General features: G+C 56.8%; 1 protein-coding gene across 4 annotated transcripts; it reads right to left on the reverse strand.

Annotated features, from left to right (window-relative positions):
- Positions 1 to 881: 881 nt before the first annotated feature.
- On the reverse strand, positions 882 to 18,812 carry RIPOR1 (RHO family interacting cell polarization regulator 1). 4 transcript variants are annotated; one of them, XM_080645607.1, is made up of 22 exons: positions 18,687 to 18,812; positions 10,595 to 10,721; positions 10,322 to 10,474; positions 10,100 to 10,178; positions 8,929 to 8,952; positions 8,780 to 8,833; positions 8,489 to 8,641; positions 8,334 to 8,397; positions 8,195 to 8,238; positions 7,990 to 8,115; positions 7,425 to 7,573; positions 7,221 to 7,350; positions 5,475 to 7,139; positions 5,269 to 5,387; positions 4,369 to 4,501; positions 3,997 to 4,132; positions 3,720 to 3,881; positions 3,294 to 3,452; positions 2,959 to 3,155; positions 2,787 to 2,870; positions 2,584 to 2,674; positions 882 to 2,446 (listed from the first exon to the last, which is right to left on the reverse strand). In XM_080645607.1, the coding sequence occupies exons 2-22, from the start codon at positions 10,696 to 10,698 to the stop codon at positions 2,349 to 2,351; spliced, it is 3,924 nt and encodes a 1,307-aa protein (XP_080501733.1). In that variant the 5' UTR covers positions 10,699 to 10,721; positions 18,687 to 18,812; the 3' UTR covers positions 882 to 2,348. The 4 variants fall into 4 exon arrangements, with proteins under 4 accessions (XP_080501733.1, XP_080501732.1, XP_080501734.1 ...); XM_080645606.1 differs by having other exon boundaries at positions 5,269 to 5,390; XM_080645608.1 differs by lacking the exon at positions 10,595 to 10,721 and having other exon boundaries at positions 5,269 to 5,390; positions 18,687 to 18,787.
- Positions 18,813 to 19,069: the final 257 nt, after the last annotated feature.

Here is a 19,069-nt window from a genome sequence, read left to right on the forward strand (position 1 = left end):
TCTCCCTGCCCTCTACTATCTTGCAGACCTGGGCATGGGCCTGGATGTAGGAGGCCATCCAGTCTGACTTCAAGTTGCTGATGGAGAGGGATTGAGCTGTTGATCCACACTGCTCTAAGCTAGGTAGGCTTAGTGGGGCAAAGAATTAAGGCTCTTTTTTGTCTTGGCTTTGACAGTCCTTCACCTGTACCTGGCTATGCTCACAGTACCTGCCCTGACCCTTGGCTAGGGTTGAATACTAGGCTGTGGCCTGAGGACTCTCCATATAGGGGATAGAAACTTAGGAGCCCTTTTCATTTCTAGCATTGGCAAGTAGTGATATAGGGCCACTGTGACAGTTCCAGATGACCCTCAACTGCGATGATTTTTCCACCCTACATTTCTTGTCCTCTCCTGTGGATTGAGCTGTGTGCACTCCTGCCAGCCCAGTCACCCATCTGCACTTTTCCCAGAACCCAGTCAGCCAGTGTTTACTTCCTCTTTCCCCACCACACAGGCTATGCTTTGGATGCAAGTGGACAGTCCTGCTCTACCAGTGGGGCCCCAGGGTTGGTTCTTGGACTGCAACCCTCCTGCAGGGGACCTTGAAGCAGGCCCAAGCTGTGGCCGGCTTTGGGTGCTGGCTTGGTCTCTATCACTTGTTTGCCTTCTCCACCCTCTGCCATCCCAGCCCACCAACCCAAAAAGCTGAACTGCACACCATCCCTCCCATGACGCCCTTCACAGTTACAGAGGGAGCACAGAGCTGTGCCAAAGTGCTGAGGGCTGTCTGCCTGCCCGCAACCCCACCGGACTGGAGTGAGCCACCTGCATCCACACACAGGTGTTTCCTGTGCTCCTTCCTGTTGCCGTTTCTTTTTTTTTTTTTTCTTCTTCTGCTCAGTGTGGCTTCCCCAGCAGGTGGTTAAGGGCCAGCCAAACCTCTTATACACAGCTCCAAAACACTGTGGGGCAGGGCTCCCTGGGGATCTGGGTCACCCCCACCCCCACCCCAAGGAAAGACTGTTGGCACCTCATTAGCTCTGCCTAAGTGCAGGTGCACCCTCCCCAGTGTGTCACAGTGGACTCCAGGATTGGGGAAGGCCCTGCCTGTGCACCGACTCCCTTGCCCCTGGATAATGAAAGCTCTGGAGAAGGGAAGGGTGGAGGGCCAGTTTCTCCAGCCTTGGGTGTGGGCCTCCCTCAGGCCCTCCTTAGAACAGGCCTGCCATCCTGAAATCCCACCCCACCCTCAAGTTCCTCCCATAGAGCTCTTTGCCTTCTGGGGCTAACACACTTAAAAGGCAGCACGGCACCTCTGGGGAGAAGATGAACCCTCCCTGGAACCCTGCTTCCCAAAGCAAAACAGGTCAGCTGGCTGTGGAGGGCCACGGGGTTCAGTCAGGTTTGTTATTACAGAGAGGAGGTGGCTTGGGCAGAGGAGGGACTTGTTATTTAGGGTCACTGGGCAGCCTTCCTGGTCTCCTGCTGCGCAGGCTCTAGCTCTTCCCCTCTGCAAGGATCTCCTCTCCCTTACTACCCAGCCCTCAAGGAGCTCTTAGTGCTCAGTCCCCTCTGTAGGAAGCTGCCAGGGCTGAGGGGAAATCTAGAAGCCTGGCATTCTCAGACAGGGTTCTGCTGCCCCCTGGTGGCCAGGAACTCCAGCCACCACCGCGCCTTTTTCTCTGCTTCTTCCTCTTTGCCTCCTGGCAGCAGGGTGCTAGCTGCTGGGGAGCCATTCCCAGGACTGGCACTCTTTGGGCCTTCTCTAGGCCAACTCCATGGTTTGGCTCCAGCCTGGGCCCCTAGCTTCCAGGCCCAGAGCACGCCCAGCCAGCAGGCTGATCCTCCACAGCAACACGCCACCACCCTTTTTCTCTGCCCTCTTCTCCAAGCCCACTTCCAGCACCTGGGCTCTCTTCCACCCAGATTTCCAAGGCAAAAGCACATGTCATTGTCACAGTTGGAGTGTGGGTATGTGAGGAAGGCCACAGCCACAGAGTGCTGGAACCAGGAGATCAGGAGTACACTAGGCCAGGCCGTGTAGGAAAGGCATTTTGCTTTTTTATTTTCTGTAAAACTCTGTAAATAAAATACAAAACCAGGGGAGGTGATGGGACAGAGGCAGGATGGCCAGGCCCGGGGCACTGGGGCACTGATCTGTGGCAAGTGTGCTGAGCTGAGGCTGGGAGGCACTTAACTACAGGCACTGACTCTACCAACCCCAAGGGCAACTGAAGAATATATTAGATTTTCATTGATAGGAATATGTGGGGGAGGGGTGTCTGGAACCAGCCCTCACCCTCCCTGCCACCTGGTGAACCCTGAAAGTGGGGGGATGTGGCACTGAGAGCCAGTGGGTGGGGAGTTTAGAAGGCTGTGCTGGCCATGCTGCCAGGCCCGAAGATGCGGGGCAGGGCGTCCAGCGACTCTTCTAGCCGTCGGTGGGCAGACTGTCCCTCTTCCCCTGCAATGAGTAAGGATGGAGTCAGGAGTAGCCCTAGCCTTGCTCCTCCCACCCTTGACCCCATCTTACCCCTACCCACATCAGCCAAAATATCCCAGAACTCTACTTGACCTATATCTCCCATCCCCCAGCCTCACCACACTGTTGCAGGCTCTGCCGAGCAGCTTCCCTCACGATTTCTGTGTCCGTTTGGCACAGGTACACCAGGGGCTCAATGCCCTCAGGAGCCTACCAGAGGAGGGAGCACTGAGGTGGGCCCATTGGAGCAGATGGAAAAGCCCAGGGCCCAGGGCTGGGGGAGCCCTGAGGGGAGATAAAGGGGTTGGTTGGCAGGGATCACCTTGATGCAGCCTAAGGCCAGGCAGCCAGCCACTCTCGTCTGCACGTCCTCATCCTCGAGTTGGTTCAGGAAGCACAGTAGGGCCTGGGTAAGGGTAGGAGGGCACTTAGCCAGACACTGGGAGCCTGGGACCCCAGCCTTTGCCTTCAAGGGAGCCCTGCCCCATTCTCACCCTTTCCCGGAAGGCAGGGCCCAGTGACAGGCTCCGGAGCTGGGTGCTGACAGCAGCCATGACCTTGTTGTTGCCATGGACGAGCAGGGAGCTGAGGGCCCGAAGCCCGTCCCTTCGTAGCCTCCCCTCAGGTGCCAACCTCAGGGCCTTGAGTACAACAGCCTGATCATCTGAGTTCAGATTCTGCACCAGTAACACTGAAAGAAGGACCTTGGAACAATGTAGCAGGACAAGGAGCTTCCTGGGGTGGGGTCTTCTGTACATTCATGTCCTCATCCATACCTCAAGGCCCACACATAGCATTGGCCACTTTGTGATCAGGGCTACTGCCTCACCTTCCTCAGCGGTCTCGGTCACATAGGCCTCCATAGAGGGGCTTTCCAAGGTTTCCACATAACTCCAGAACTGGAAGACAGTGAGCTGCTCTCCAGGGCCTGGCTGGGGCCTCCTCGGCAGCTTCTGCCCCAGCATATCCTCCAGAAACTTGATACACACTGTGGGAAGCAGTGCCAAAGACCTCAGGGTTTGGATGGACCCTCGCCCTTAGAGGAAAGAGTGCTCCCACCCCAGGCTCAGATCCAGAGACCCCTGGCCCAAACCCTACCCATCTGGGTCCTCTTGCACCAAGGCACAAGCCTTTGCTATTTCTTCTCAATGCTCAGCTCAGCACGTCTGTGTGAGCTGACCTGGCTTTCCCTGCGGTCCCATCACTGGGGATCTGAGAAGGGAGGGCAGAGGGGGCAGGTAGGCAGCTTACTCACCAGCCTCAGCTAAGCCTGGCTGGCGCAGGGACAGACGGGCACCATACTGGTTGCAGAAGGTGAGGAGCACCTGCTTCACAGGGCAGATGAAGGGGCTAAGTCCCTCTGTGCACTGGTCCCAGAAGGTCAGGAAGCCAGGCCGAGAGGCTGAGAACTGCACCACTGTGAGGAGGTGCAAGAGACCGTCAGCAACAGAGTAGGCAGACAAGTGTAGGTGGGGGAGAACAAGGAAGGAGCTTCAGGGCAGACACTAAGCCAGAGCCCACAGGGCCTTTACCTTCCTGGGCAGAAGTAGTAGGGACTTCCCATCGCCTGCTAAGCTCGCATACCACCTCGAGCACTCGGGCCTCCCGCAGCAGTCGTTCCAGGGCCCATGCCTCCTGACAGCGTAGGGGCCCAAATGTGCCCAGTTTCTGGAGAATAGGGGTGGCCAAGAAGCTCAGATCTCAAGGTAGAACTCGGGGAGAGTGAAGCCCAGGGACCACAAGTCCCAGCATGCATTAGGAGAGATTAGAGGGAGCCAGAGTGTGGGAGGTGTTCAGTAAGAGCGAGATGCCAGGGACCTGGGGTATTGGGGAATGGAACTCAGAGCAGGTGTGGAGAGCTCTCTAAGGTAAAAGGAGGGTGGGGAGAATACCACTAGCCTCACCAGCAGGAGGCGGCTGCAGTAGTACAGGTGCTGGACCAAGGCAGTGTCCAGAGCTGGACACTCCGTGCTGAGGGGGCGGGCACTGGGTGAGTTGAGGCTGTCTTCAGCCTTAGGCTCCAGGGTGCTTGGGGGCCTGAGAGAAAAATTGTGGCAACCACCTTAGGAGTACACATCACCATCTGGTCACCAGTGTATTTTTATTAAGTCCCCACCCCCCATCCCAGAAGGGAAGAACATAAGCACAGACAACAGACAATGCACAGACAACAGACAATGGGTAAGTTCATGGAGAACTTCCAGAAGGAGGAAGGGGCTGGGACCAGCAGTTGGTAGCAGTGGTCTTCAGAGTCCATCTGCCCTGTGCCACATCCAGCTAGGACTGTGGGGTTGCAAGTGAAATGGTCTATGCAATGTGAAATGCAAGGGGTTGTGGCCCAAGGGGCTCAGGGCACAGGGCTGTGACCTGGGCAGCAGCAGACGGAGGAGGAGCTGGGTATGACCCTCAACTTGGAATTTTCAAAGGCCACTTGGTCACAGAGAGCTGAGGGGCCAGGCTCTCCAGGACAGCCATGGGGAGCACCTGAAAGGGCTCACGAGTGGATAGAGACTGGCGAGGGAAGCAGACATTGCAGGGGCGAGGAGGAGGGTGGTCAGAAGCACTAGGGATAGATGGGGTTAGAAACAGGGCATCAAGGACACATGAGGAGTACATGGGAGGGATAAACACAGATGCACCCACAAGCAAGTCCACCCCTCCTGTACACTTCCAGTCTTGCTGCACTACTCATATGCTCCACCTGGCCCCACCTCACCTTTCTCCTTTCTTGCCTTACTCCTTCACCTGGCACTCGCCTCACTTATTCACCCTCACCTAACCCCATCTCACTTAGCCCCCGTCACCTGTCTCCAGGACCATCATTGTCTTCATCTTCATCCTCATTGAGGAAGCTGAAGCTCTCCAGGGCATGCTCCACAGTGATGCTAAGACTGGAGGCTCGGCTGCGAGTCAGGCCTTGCCTCTGCTGGGGTTGTGAAGGGAGTCAGAGCTGTTGCCACTGCCTGGTTGCCCTTCCTGTGCTGCCACAGCCCAGCCCGGCCCTCCTTACCATGAGCAGACTCTCCAGCCGGATCACCTCCTGCTCCAGGCCCTGCAGCTCTGGGAACTGGCCACGATAGTCATCCAGGGCAGCCATTAGGGCCCCCAGTGCCTCCTCTAGCCTCCTGTCTCCAGCTCCTCCTGTTGCTCCTGGAACTGGGGCCTGGGCAGTTGTGGCCAGGCTAAAGTCTGAATGCTGGGGCCCAAGGGTTAAAGGTGAGGGAGGGGAGCTTGGGTTCTGAAGGATGGGCTCTGGAGGGTCTGGGGAAGGGCTTCTAAGGGGTTCCCAACTGGAGCAGGCAGAGCTTGGGTAGGAGGTGCTTGGGGCTGTGGGATCTGCCTGAGTGCAGGGAGTGGAAGCTGGATGGCTATGGGACAGTGGGTTGAGGTCCGTGTGTGCAGTGGGGCTGGGGAGCGTGGCAAGGTCTAGAGAAGTGGAAGGGCTTACAGTTACAAGGGTGGGGCTTGTGACAGTGTGGGTGGGGCTTCTGGTAGTCTGGACTGAGTCCTTAGCATCGGTGGTTGGACTTACAGTAGAGAGAGTTGACATACTGGCTTTGTGAGTAGGGCTTGTGGTCGTGTGGGTGGGGCTTTCAATGGTGTGGGTGGAGCTTGTGGTGTGGGTAGGGCTTGTAGTGGTATGGGTGGAGCTTGTGGTGGTGTGGGTGGGGCTTGTAGTGGTATGTGTGGAGCTTGTGGTGGTGTGGGTGGGGCTTGTGGTGGTGTGGGTAGGGCTTGTAGTGGTATGGGTGGGCATTGTGGTAGGCTGGGCTGCGCTCTGGGCACTTGGCGTAGGGCCTGTAGTAGCGGGGGTGAAGAGTATGGGCTTGACGGTGGGGCTTGTGACAATATTTGTCATGTTTGTGACAGTGTGGCTGGGGCTTGTGGTCTGGACTGGGCTTGTAGTGTTGGGGCTATGACCTGCCATAGTGAGGGTAGAAAGCATTGACTTGTGGGTGGGACTTGTGGTGGTGGTCTGGCCTGGGCCCATGGCAAGGGGGGTAGGGCCTGTAGCAGTGAGAGTAGAGGGCTTTGGCTTGTGGGTAGAGCCTGTGACAGTGTGAGTGACGCTTGGAGCACTGCTGGTAGGGCTTATGGCACTACAGGTAGAGCTTGAAGTAGTGTGGGCGGGACCTGGCAATTCAGGAGAGCCAGAGTCTGTAGCCTTGTGAAGAGAGTTTAGATATACAGATGGGACAGGGTCTGTAGATGTGTGAGCAGGGCCTGTTGCACCGAGAGTGGGGCTTGTGGCAGAATGGTCAGGGTCCAGGGCAAGAGGGACAGGACCAGGATGCTCCCTATGGGTGGGATTTGGGTGTGCAGGCAGGTTAGATCCCTGGCTTTCTAGGCCCTCAGCCTCTACTGAAGCTTCAGCCAAGGCAGCATCCACACTGGCCTCACTGATGTGGCTGAGAGTCCGGCTGTAGGGGGCATGCCCATTGGCCAGGACTGGGGCCATGCCTCCCTCTTCATCCGTTGGCCCAGAGGTGGGGATCTGAGGCCTACGGAAGGCAACTTGGATGGGCAGAGGCTCAGGCTGCTGCACCAGGGGCTTTGGGGCTGAGGAGTGGCGGGCAGTGCCCGAGAGCTGCGGACTGGATGAATCGTCCGAAGATTCGGATGACAGGGACCATGCTGTCCCGTTCTCCAGCTCCTCCTGCCGCCTCAGCATATTCTGGGAGAGAGGAAAGGGCATTTCAGGACCATTTTCAGACCCCTGGGGGGGGGGGGGGCCTGAGCCCGGGTTGTGACTCACATAGAAGGCCTGTTCCCGAAGCGAGGGTGTGTCTGGTGGGCTCTGGCTATAGGTGGAGAAGCGCTTGGTGACTGTGGAGGCCTTGTTGACAGTAGAAGCAGCTGAGGGCTGGTCATCTTTGTCGAAGGGGCTGGGGAGGAAAGACGCAGTTAGCAGATGCCATTGTCTCCTGGCCCTGTCCCCAAGCTCCTCAACCCCACCAACCTCCATGTGACTTCCAGGCTGAGTTTGATGGTGCCGAGGTCATTGATGTCCACAGCCACAACCTGGGGCAGGGCGGCAAACAAGTCCTTGGTCTCGCAGGAGACGCTGCCTACAACCACGTGGTTGGCCAGGCCCTTCAGCTCTGTCACCTATAGCCAAGAATGCATCATGGGGTCACAAGAGTGTAGGGGTCATGAAATCATGGGAGATCAAACGTCTGAATTTGCATAGAGGTTTTGCAATGGTCACAGGGTCATGGGGTCATGCGGAGGTTGCAGGGATTGGAGTTCTCTGGGTAATAGGGCCATGGAAGCCTGAAACACCCTGTGAGCATGGGGATCAGAGAGGTCTAACTTTGTAAAGTCATTGAGGTCATGGGGATCACAGCCTCATGGGGACTTGGCGGGGTCAAATAGGCACAGGGTCAGAAGATCATGGCATCACATAGTCACAGGGCCATGGAGCCAGGAGGGGTGGGTCACAGGGTTGTACAGGTCAAAAGGGGTTCACAGGGTCCTGGAGTTACAGGATCATGTGTTCTGTGGTCCTGGGCAGAGACATTAACCTTGATGGACAGGAATTCCGTGAGCAGAGGAAGAAAGACCGTTTCCTCACTGTCCCACACCTGCTTTCCACTACCCTCAATGCGGCCCCGTAGTTTCCAGCGCTGACGCCCGTATTTCATACAGATCTAAGGGAACAAGCAGGATGAGGCAGCCCTTGGTGTTGTGACCCTTGCCATCCCAGCCCTTCCCTGCACATCCTCATACCTCATACTGATCACCCACACACAGCCTGGCGAAGCCAGCCAGTCCTGGGAGTGGAGGAAAAGAAGAGCCATGTTGAGGGAGGGGTCTCAGGCACACACTTCCCTCTCCCTACTACCGGTCTGCCCCCACCACTCAGTACCTTTCATCCGGAGATGGAACTCTCCCAGCTGTGCCTCCAGCTCACTCTCTAGCAGACACATGCTCTGGGAGGGACAGGCAGGGACAGGAGAGGGTCAACAATCAGTCCACTCTCCAATACCCTGAGCCTCTGCCTCCTGGGCACCCATCCCTCACCTCTGTGTACTCTCGATGCCCACGAGTGGCCTCGGCCAAGCTGTCCCGGGCCTCACGGCTCCCTGGGGACCCGGTGGTGTAGGCACGGACCATGTTGTAGGCACCATCCCGGAGACGCCGCTGGACACAGTATGCCTCATATAGCTCATCGATCTGGGCAGGTGAGTGGAGTGGCAGTGGGGGGATTGAGACTCACTACTGGAGTTGCTCACCCAGGGCCTAGCATCCCCATCTCCCTAAAACACCCAACCCTGAAACCCACACATGTATTCATGCATGCTGCATATGTACCTTGCTGGCATGGAACTCCAGCCGTCGCATGAAGCGTTCAATGGACTTGACTTGCTGGGGGAGAGGTGTGTCAGGAAGAGCCTGAGGCCCAAAGCCCTTTATCCTCCCCATGATCCAACCTCTTCCAACACCATTCTCTATAAACTCACCTTGTCTAAGTCATACAGGAAGCCCTGCAGGGGAAGAGAGGGAGCACTTAGAAGGTATAGTATGTATTCCAGCAGAGCACTTGTTACTCAGACCCACCAAGCTCCTCTCTTTTTTAAAAAAAATGTATTTTTATTGATTTCCGAGAAGAGGGAGAGGGAGAGAGAGATAGAAACATCAATGATGAGAAAGAATCACTGATTGGCTGCCTCCTACACAGCCCCTACTGGGGATCGGGACCGCAAACCCAGGCATGTGCCCTTGACTGGAATCAAACCTGGGACCCTTCAGGGCGCAGGCCAATGCTCTATTCACTGAGCCAAACTGGCTAGAGCTAGCGGGCTAGCTTCTCTCCTTTACAGCCTTCTTCCCCCTCACACCACAATTCACAGCCACTCTAGTCAAAGCAGGGATTGACCAACCTTTCCACATGCCTGAACTTTGCTGGGTACTGGTGACAAAGATATGGTCCCCAAGACTCCTCCAGCACCCTTCCCACCATTTCTTCCCTGGGGTCCCTCCCCTAGCCCACTCCCTTTCCTGCAACCCTGCATCCCCTAGGAAGAGAGCTCTGTGCCTCCTCATGCGTGGTTCCCACTACCAGGGAACTCCTATTCATCCTTCAAAACCCAGCAGAAGTGTTTCCTCCTTTGGGATGCCCTGAGCTGTTCCCTAGGAAGAACCATGGCTCTCCCTCAATACCACTACAATATAATCTCCTGTTATTCATGACTGTGGGGGTGCACCCACCCCACTGGAAGCTCACATGGGCAGGCACTGGGTCCCAGGCAGAAAGTGCAGTCTGGGGAATGTGGGGATAGAAACTCCCCCAACCTTTTTAAAAATATATATATTTTATTGATTTTTTACAGAGAGGAAAGGAGAGGGATAGGGAGAAACATCGATGAGAAAGAAACATCTATCAGCTGCCTCCTGCACACCCCCTACTGGGGATGTGCCCACAACCAAGGTACATGCCCTTGACCAGAATCAAACCTGGGACCTTCAGTCTGCAGGCTGACCCTCTATCCACTGAGCCAAACCGGTCAGGGTCCCAACCTTTCTTAATATCCCCTTTTCTAGTCACACCTAGACCAAGTCATCCCAGAAAACAGCCTTGATGTCACCCAAGGTTGGCCCTCCCCAGGGCATCCTTGTCAACCCTTCACTCACCAGGCGGGAATTTCTCTTGGATTCCTTTATCTGCACTTGGAGTTTCTCCTGCTCCTGCTGGTGTACTTCCAAATAGGCCCTGGGAAAAGGGGTGACAACAAAAATTAGCTTACCGCTATAGCCTCCAGCTGCCCAGGGTATAGGCAGTGGGGAGAGGGTGTGAGGCTGGGGAAGGTTCCCACTAGCAGAAAGAGGATGGGGGCTAGGGAGCGAGTTGCTTACGTCAGGCCCCGCTTGAGCGCAGCGTACACCAGGTCCAGCCGCTCTGGCTGCGGGACCTTGGGGGCTGGGTGCGCCACTGCAAACATCCTGGACACTCGAGAGAGCGCTGGGGCCTTCCGTGGGGGCCCCGGGGGACTGAAGGCCGGGAAGCTCCTGAAGAAGAGGCTGCACTCAGAAAGGGTCAAGAAGGAATCCCCCAAACCCTCACTGCACACTCAGCTCCAACCCAGTCTAACTCTCTTGACCCCCAGCAAACCCCCCTCTACTGCGTACCTGGGCCCCCGCTCGTGGCTGCCGAGGACGCCTGCGAAGGACTGGCTTCTATTGACCCGGGCGCTGAGCAGGCGGCGCTGCGGCCGCACCGACAGGGACATCATGGAATGAGTCCGCGCGGGGCTCCCTGGGGGTGGCGAGGGCGAGTGTCCAGCGCCAATCGGGCCCTTGAACCCCCACTCCGCGGCCCGTCCTCCGTATCCCAGTCCTGCGGACCCGGCCTGACGACGGGAGTCCGACAACCCCGCCGGCCACTACGCTAATGACAGGGCTGCCTCGGGCGTCTCGGCCTTGGACTCTGCGTGGCCTCGGCTCGGCCCCCACTTCCTGCAGAGGTGCAGGCTCCGCCCGCCGCAGGGGGCAGGAAGGGGGGTCGCGCGGGGACCCTCCTCCGGCTGGGAAGGGGCAGGAAAGGGGCGGGGCGCGCGAAGAATGTGCGGAAGCGCCTGTTTACCCGAGGGCGGGGCAGACTCCGCAGCCCTGCCCCTGATCTCCCCCCAAAGTGGACCAGGAGCTCCGCGCCCGCACCCTGTTAGGCCGCTGGAGGTCACCTGGCGGGGCGGGGTGCACGCTTTGAGCCCAGCGGAGCTACCCGACAGGCCCGGCCGGCGCGGGTTTGGCTCCTGCGACCCGCCCGCTCCGGGTAAGCTGCTCCCTTCCAGCCCCCATCGGTTCCCAGGCGCCCAGACGCCAGAGCCCTCCCGGCGCCCAAAGCCGGGGGATTCCCAGAGTGGGGGGCAGTGCCGAGAAGTGCCCCGCCCCCTTCACTTTCCTGCGACTCAGACCTGGAAACTGAGTCACAGACGCTTTCGACCGCGCCCTTAGAGGGAAGAGATCTTCCATGGACCCCCACCCCTGTCCGGAGAAACACGCACCCCTAGCCCCCAGAATCCGGCCCGCACCCCGTGGAGCTAGCCCCTGAGCCTTCGCAGCCCCAGGCCCGGTCCTACCTTTCTTCTTGGTGTTCATGGTAGGTCCGGGACAGCCCCCCAGGTCCCGCGCTTGTCCCCACGCCCCGTGTCCCCGCCGGACCAGGGCCACTCGGTGCCCGCCAGGCTGGGCTCCGCGCTCGCTCCCAGTGACTGGCTCGGGCTTCAGCTCTTCTCGGCGCCGCCCCCCGCCCAGTTCCTGCCGCCTGACTCAGCCCGCCGGGATGGGGCGGGACGGGCGGACCAGGGGGGCACCCGGGCCTCGGCCTGCCCCGCCTCTGGGAGGGGTGACTGGGGGTTCCCCTCCGAGAGGGGACTGGCGGGGATCTTCACGGGTGGGATCAGGAGTGTGGGTAAAGGGAATTAAGCCGTGAATATGGAGGGATAAATAGAATGAGGACACTGAGTGCCGGGTGGATTGGGCGCAGTTTGGCATAGGGGGCTCACAGAGTGGCTGTTGAGGCGTGTTGAAAAAGGGCTGAACACACAGAAGGCTGAGATTTGGGGTTCTGAGTGTGAAGGCTAGAGAGTGGCAGCTGAGTGGAGGGGCTGTGCCAATGGGCATACAGTCAGGCGCTGAACATGAGGGGTCAGAGAGGCTGAGAAGGGAAAGGGGCTAAAAGTGTGGGATATTCTGTGTCACTGCCCCAAGAAGGAAGCAGAGAAAGAACTGGGTACAGCCCCATGCACCCCGACCCCCACCCATCACCCACAGAGGGGGTGCTCAATCTGGGCACTCTCCCTCCCCACCGCCCCAGGTCCCAAGCAAGAGAACCCACTGTCCAGCCAGGGCGTCCTCTCTAACAGAAGCTGCTTCCTAAGGCGGAGCCCCATTCTCCTGGCCTCCAGTTCCCATGGGCCAAATCCCCTTAGTGTGAGCCCTTTCCTGGCCCAGTAACTCTTCTTTGAAAACCCCTTGTTGCCTGAAGGTGGTAGCTCAGTGGTTGAGCATTGATCTGTGAACCAGGAGGTCACAGTTCAATTCCCAGTCAGGGCATATGCCCAGGTTGCAGGCTCAATCGCTGATCATGCAGGAGGCAGCCAATCAATGATTCTCTCCCACTTCTCTCTCTCTCTCTCTCTCTCTCTCTCTCTCTCCCCCTCTCACTTTCTCTCTAAAATCAATTAAAATAATAATAATAATAAAAGAAAACCCCTTGTCCACTTCCAACCAGGATAGAGGCCACCATGCCTAGGGTCCTCTGGGCATCCCATATCCTCAGAGGGGCAGGTGCTCTTACATCTCAAACGCTCCTGCTCCTTGATGCTTAGTTCTGTTGCACGGGGCTTCCTTTCTCCCCAAGAAGCTAGGGTGGACCCAGGCATCTACATTTCCAATAAGCCCACCAGCCCCCTATAGATTCAGATGCCAGATGTCCAAGGACCCCAGTTTGAGAAATGTTATCCCCTGTTCCCTTCTTGAAAAATGGCTGCTATGCACCCTACATTGGCAAATATGCATTCAGTGAGCTACCTGTCCAACATTGGCCTCTCTGCATCCTTCGGCTACCCGCTCCCCAGCCATGGGAACACCCCAGCCTTATCACCTGGCTCCGGAATGCCCCTTTCCTAAATCACAACCACACTGACTCTCTGTCACCCCCACCTCACCTGCTTCTACCTGAGACCTCTTGGGCTCTCAGCTGATTTATTCAACTATTCACTGAATGACAACCCTGGGCACCGCCCCCCACCCAGGGAAGAGGACCCATATGACTCCTGCACGTGCCAGTAACTGGAGAAACAGCCGGAATTGCACAGACACCACCCTGCACAGAGCTCACAATCCGCCTCTGCTTTCTTTCTCTCTGCCAGCTCCCTCCTATCTTTTCTTCCCTACCTTCCCTGCACACCCTTCTTCCAGCCTGAATCCACAGCCGTGACTCGCCTGCTGCTAATACCCCCAGCACTCTGTGCTTTTCTCCTACCTGGCAGAAACCAACGCTGGACAACCTGACTCCCTGAGTTCTCTGCACCTGCACACAGGCTGGCAGGAGCTGCCAGAGGCGTTGGCCCAGCAGCTGGGCTGGAACTACAGAGCAATTCTCAACCTCGGCCGGGCTCTCATTTCCCGCTGGAGAAATCCTAGTCATCTCTGTCCCTTCTCATAGAAGAGGAGTGTTTCAGACTTTCTCCACAGGCCTCAAACAAATGCAAGTCACTCCCACATAAAAAATGAAAACAACCCTGGCAACTACCCAAATGGCCATCAGTTGATAATGTAATGCTCTACAACAAAAAGAATAAACATACAACTACATGCAATAATATGGATGAATCTTACAGACATGATGTGATGCTGAGTGAAAGAAGCAAGACCACAAGAGAGGATATATGTATGATTCCTCTGATGCGAAGTTCAGAAATGGGCCAAACTCATGAAATCAGAATAGTAGTTACCCTTGAGGATAGTGACTGGAAGGGGACACGGGGCTTCCAGGGAGGTGCTGATGTTCAATTTCCTAATCTGGGTTCTATTTCCTAATCCTATGTAGTTGTGTTCCCTTGTGAAAATGTATCGAGCTGTACCACTGAATGTGCCCGTTCTGTATGCATATTATATTTCAATATCAAGTTGACTTTAAATAAATAACTACAAAAAGTGAGACCCTCTGTGGACCTATTTTTTTTCTAGCAACCTCACCCTTCACCCCCTCTCAGAGCCAAGTTTATGGAAGAGATGTGTACTTCCATTTCCTCTCCACACCACCCACTCCTCTTCCCATCCTGGACCGCCTTCTGTACCCATCACTCCTTTGACTGGTCTGGATGAGGTCACCAGTGCCTCCCTGCTGCGGAATCCAGTGTCCAATGTTTAGTCCTTATTCTGCTTGATCTCTGCAAAGCTTTTCACTCTGTGGCTCTCCTCCTCTCCCATAAGCCCTTCCTTCCCTTGAATTTCAAGAGGCAACATGCCCCTGGTTTACCACCGGTCTCTCTGGCTGCACATCTTATTTTCCCACAGAGGATCTGTCTTTCTCCCCATCCCCAAGTGGGGCTCATTCTTCCCACCCTTGGGCTGTGTACACCTCCCACAGTTCAATGCCATCTAAATGTTGCCAGCTTCCTTATCTCTTCTTTACCCAAACTGCTCTTCTGAGCCTCAGGCCTGTATATCCAACTGCCTGCCTGTTGTCTCCCAGAAGCTGAGTGACAATGCAGAGTGGGCTATTAGGGATGTGCTGACTTGGTAGTTCCCAAACTGAATTCACCACTTTCCTCCACTGTCTATTTACCCAGTTCCATGAGACAGAAACTAGGAGTCATCCTGGATGCCTCAGTTTCTGTTACCCTCCACATCCACCAAGCCACCTACTTCTGCCATCTCTGGATCCTGCCCCCTCTCCTCTATCACAACAGGTAGAATTCAGGTCCAAGCTACACCAACTCTCACTTAGAACCCTACTGCAGCTTCTTAATGAACTCCCCATCTCCACTCTTACTCGTAATGATCCATTCCTTTTTTTGTTAATCCTCACCTGACGGTCTTTTTCCCATTGCTTTTCAGGGAGAGTAGACAGGAGGGAGGGAGAGAAACATCGATGTGTGTGTCTCACATCAACTGGTTGCCTACTGCAAGTGCCCCAACCGGGGGCAGGGAGTGAACTTACAACCAATGTACATGCCCTTGACTGGGAATCAAACCTATGACCCTTGGGTGCACAGGCCAGCACTCTACTTAGTCACACGGGCCAGGTTGATCTATTCTTTGTTCAATAGCAATATTGCTCTCCTTAAAATTCCAGTCACCTGACAATGCCAAAAACTTGTGTTTTATCTAGAGCTTTCCAGACACTACACTGTGCTTAATTGACAAACATTTCATTTAATTCTAGCACCAACCTCATGGGGTATGTCTTATTAGTCCCATTTCACAGATGAGAAACCTGAGGCTAACTGGCTGTGGGCAAGACATTCCTTCACCTTTTTGGTCTTTGGATACCCATCCGTTAAATGAGGGTAACAATAATAATAACAACAGCTATGTCACAGGCTATTGGGGGAATGAAATGATATACTTTCCTCCATAAGGGGTGTTTGAGGAAGGCAGAATTGTATGTGAGGTAGGGAAATTGGGGTGGACACACTACCACACTGAAAACACACAAATATTAATTGTTGTTATTAACAATTATTAACCTGCCCAAGATTACACAGCTGGTAAATGGCAGGGCCAAGATTCAAACTCAGGAGGCCGGACCTCAGGACTCTAAATCTTTAATGTCCCTCTATTCTGACTGTTGTGAAACATCCATGGGTAACTTTCTGCTCCGAAGATAAAGTCCAGACTCTCTAACATGACCCATAAGACTGTCGCTTCCCTCAGGTACCTTCAATCACTCCTTCCCGCACAGTCCCCTGCTCCCCCCATGGTCTTTGTGTTCCAGCTACTGAGATTCTCTCTCAATGCCTGCAAGGCTCTTCAGCATTTGAGCAGCAGCCCCCATTGCTCCTATACCCTCTTCCAATTATTCTCACCCTGAACATTTCCCTCTCCTTTTTCAAGTCTTACTCTATGACTTCTTCCTCCAGGAAGTCTGCCTGGGGTTGGTTCCCCTTTTAGGTATCTCATAACTTCTCCCTCTGAACCCTGAGGCCACATAACTAGGTCTTCAGTTCTCCTTTAGGGTCTGTCTTCCAACCAGACTGTGAACTCTGGAAATTGGGGCCTGTCAGTTTGGCTCACTGCAGTACCCTCTGGGCCTGTACCAGGACGATGAAGGAGGCAGGGAGCTGAATGGGGGGGGGGGGGGGGGAGGCTGTGTGAACTGCGCTGCCCAGACACAGGAACAAGCAGATCCTGAGCTATTGGAGGGGTAGATTTCAAGTCTGGCCTACCCTAACTCCCATACCCCACATACACGTTTCCCTGTCCCTTCCCCACTTTCTCATATCAGCAAGTAGGTTTCTGTTCCCTGGGATGGGGCAAGGTGGGGGTCCCCTGGAATTCTGGAACTGAGTGGGTGGGCTGGACTCAGAGCATGCTGAATGTCCCATCGATTTTCTTTCTCTGACTCGAGCTTTGCTGCCACCAACCCCCTAGTCCCACAGGGACCAGGATGTATTACTGTTGGTCCAGACTCTTCCCAAGTGACTACTGGCATATCCACCTGAGTGAACATTTCATGGAGGTGGATAGGCAGCATCTCCCTCTGCTGCGGGGAAGGAAAGAACTGAATCCCTTGAGCTAAGGGAGACGGTCCACCTGAACTGGTGGGGGTTGGCTGACAAGAGCCAGTGGATTCTCTGGACTGACACCAGCCCTGAAGTCTGCTCTGGACATGGGAAAGAACCCAGGTCCCAAAGGTGACAGGGCCTGCAGTGGAGCTCTGGCCACCTTCATGACTCCAGATCCTGCAACCCCCAATGCCCTCTACACACCCAAACTTGTGCACTTGTGTGAGACAGGAGGTCCCACCACCTGCACTGCCCAGCTCAGCGGTTTGCCAAGCCAATCAAACCAGGCCAATCGCCTCTTTGGAAGTCCCAGTCCAGCCCCGCCCCACAGCCCAGCCACGACAGCCCCGATTGAGGTAAACAGAAGCTAAAAATAATCCGGGCGAGGGGGGCTGCAAGGGAGAATGGGATCCCTCCTGGGCCTGCCCCGGTCTCCATGGCAATGCCCCAAACCCGATTGCTGACGTCATGCCAAAATGCTGGAGCAGGGAGGGCGAGGGGCGCAGCACGGCCTGGGACCCCCCACCCCGGAACCAGGCGGAGGCAGCCGGTGGCCTCACTTCCTGCCGGCCCCCTCCCTAGTCAGCTGGTCACATTCCCCAGCCGGCAGGCTTCATGCTGGAAGTCTAGCGGCTTCCTGGGGCCAGGGGCGTGGAGTCCCAGCCGCAGCAAGGGGTTGCCCTGACTCAGCGGCACCCTTCACGCCAGCTTTTCCATCCCGGAGGAACCATCCTGGCACCCTGCGTGTTCCTCCCTCCCCCACTCAAGTTCAGGCTCCCAGCTCCCTGGCTGTTGCCCCAACAGGACCCAGGACCCAGGGTGAGGGTTGAAGTGGGAGCTAAGTCAAGCCTCCTAGTGTCTTGCTGGAGTATTTTGTATTTCACTCTCTGGTTCTCATCCTCCCTCCCCCGCCTGTCCTCCTCCTTGCCACAGAGGTGGATAGTAAGTGCAGAGGCAAGAATTTTAATTCCCACCTCTCCAAACCAGCTGTGTGACCTTGAGAATACTACTTAACCTCTCTGGGCCTGTTTCTGCATCTGCCAGATGGTCAGAACCCTCCAAGAAGACTGTGCGGGCGCTGAACACTACAGACCCAGGGCCAGGCCCCACTGACGGTGCCTGGGGCACCGTTATTGTTATGTTAGACTGCACGTAGAATGTGCTCACCAGCCAGCCTGAACATCCTTTAGGAGCAACCCAGTAGAACTGGCCTGAAAGGGTCAATCCCAGAAGTGGCACTCAGGCCTCACCGGGGAGAGGAGGGTACTGAGACCGAGAACTCATCCCTGGTGAGCAGCCCCTTCCCCAAACCAGTTCTGCAGGGTGTTCAGGCCTGGCTGCTTGCAGAGACCCCACACCAGCCTCCAATTTCCAGGGACAGGGTCTGTTCTCCCACCGCGCAGAGCCGATCCTCTCCAGCTTCAGCCGCACCAGGTTTGGCGGAAAGCCCAGGCCAGGCTTGGACACCTCGGGCCAGGCCCCAAAGCGGCTTAGGTCAGTCGGTGGGGCTGGGAAGATGAGCTCATCTTGGAGGCCGACTAAGACCCCTTTTCGCCTCCTCCCCATTCCTAGCTCAGCCTCTCCAGTGGCGAAGGCAGCGGGGCTCCCGGGAAGCGACCATGCCAGGTCCCAAGCTGGCGCCCAGGGCCCGCCCTCGGGCCTGGCCCACTCCAGAGCCCTGGGGCACCGGCCGCCTGGGACTTGCTGTGGGTTGGAAGGAGGCAGCTCCGGGCGCGGTAGGGCCGCAGGCGACGGCTTTTGTGGGGCGAAGCTGCGTCCTCCGAGCCCAGGGGGAGGGGAGGAACGACACCGCGCGGCCCGGGGCCCGGGTATGGAGTGATGTGGAACAGGGCCGCAGCCAGGGCAACAGATCCGGGACCTACGGGGCGGCGCTGGCTGGGGATTGAGGGGATGGGGGGGCATCGAACCCGCCGCTCCAGCCCCCCACCCGGACCACGGCTCCCGGAAACGGCGGGGACACTCACATGGCTGAGCTGGGCTACGCGGACCTCGCGCTCTCTTCGCTGCCTGGCCTGGTCGCACCGCAGCTGCCGCTGTCGCCGCGGCCGGCGCCCGCCTCTCCCAGCACCCCGCCGCCCTGCAGCCCCGCTCCTCCCCCGGCCCGTTGGGCCCCACCCACTGCGCTCCCGCAGCTCGGGCACCCCTGAAGGCGCCCACTGTTGGCTCCGCCCTCTGGGCTAACGGGGCAGCTGGTGGCCCGCGGAGTCCACCAGCTTGCGGGTAGGCGGGACCCTGGAGGACGTCAGGGTGGCGAGAGCGCTCGGGATCGGCGGGAACAGGGCGGCTCTACGGGAACCGCTCGCAAAGGCAGTCCCATTGCTTCCCACTCATACCCCCACTTGCTGGT

Source organism: Plecotus auritus, assembly GCF_963455305.1.
Source record: "Plecotus auritus genome assembly, chromosome: 10".
Classification (NCBI taxonomy): Eukaryota; Metazoa; Chordata; class Mammalia; order Chiroptera; family Vespertilionidae; genus Plecotus; species Plecotus auritus.

What these genes read in the sequence shown, in the direction of transcription:
- RIPOR1 (XM_080645606.1), bottom strand. Translation starts at nt 10,698, where the DNA reads ATGATGTCCCTGTCGGTGCGGCCGCAGCGCCGCCTGCTCAGCGCCCGG. An exon ending in CGGAATTCCTGTCCATCAAG is followed by an intron (nt 7,574 to 7,989) that starts GTTAATGTCTCT and finishes TCTTGGCTATAG; the next exon opens with GTGACAGAGCTGAAGGGCCT. An exon ending in AGCCTGGAAGTCACATGGAG is followed by an intron (nt 7,351 to 7,424) that starts GTTGGTGGGGTT and finishes TTTCCTCCCCAG; the next exon opens with CCCCTTCGACAAAGATGACC.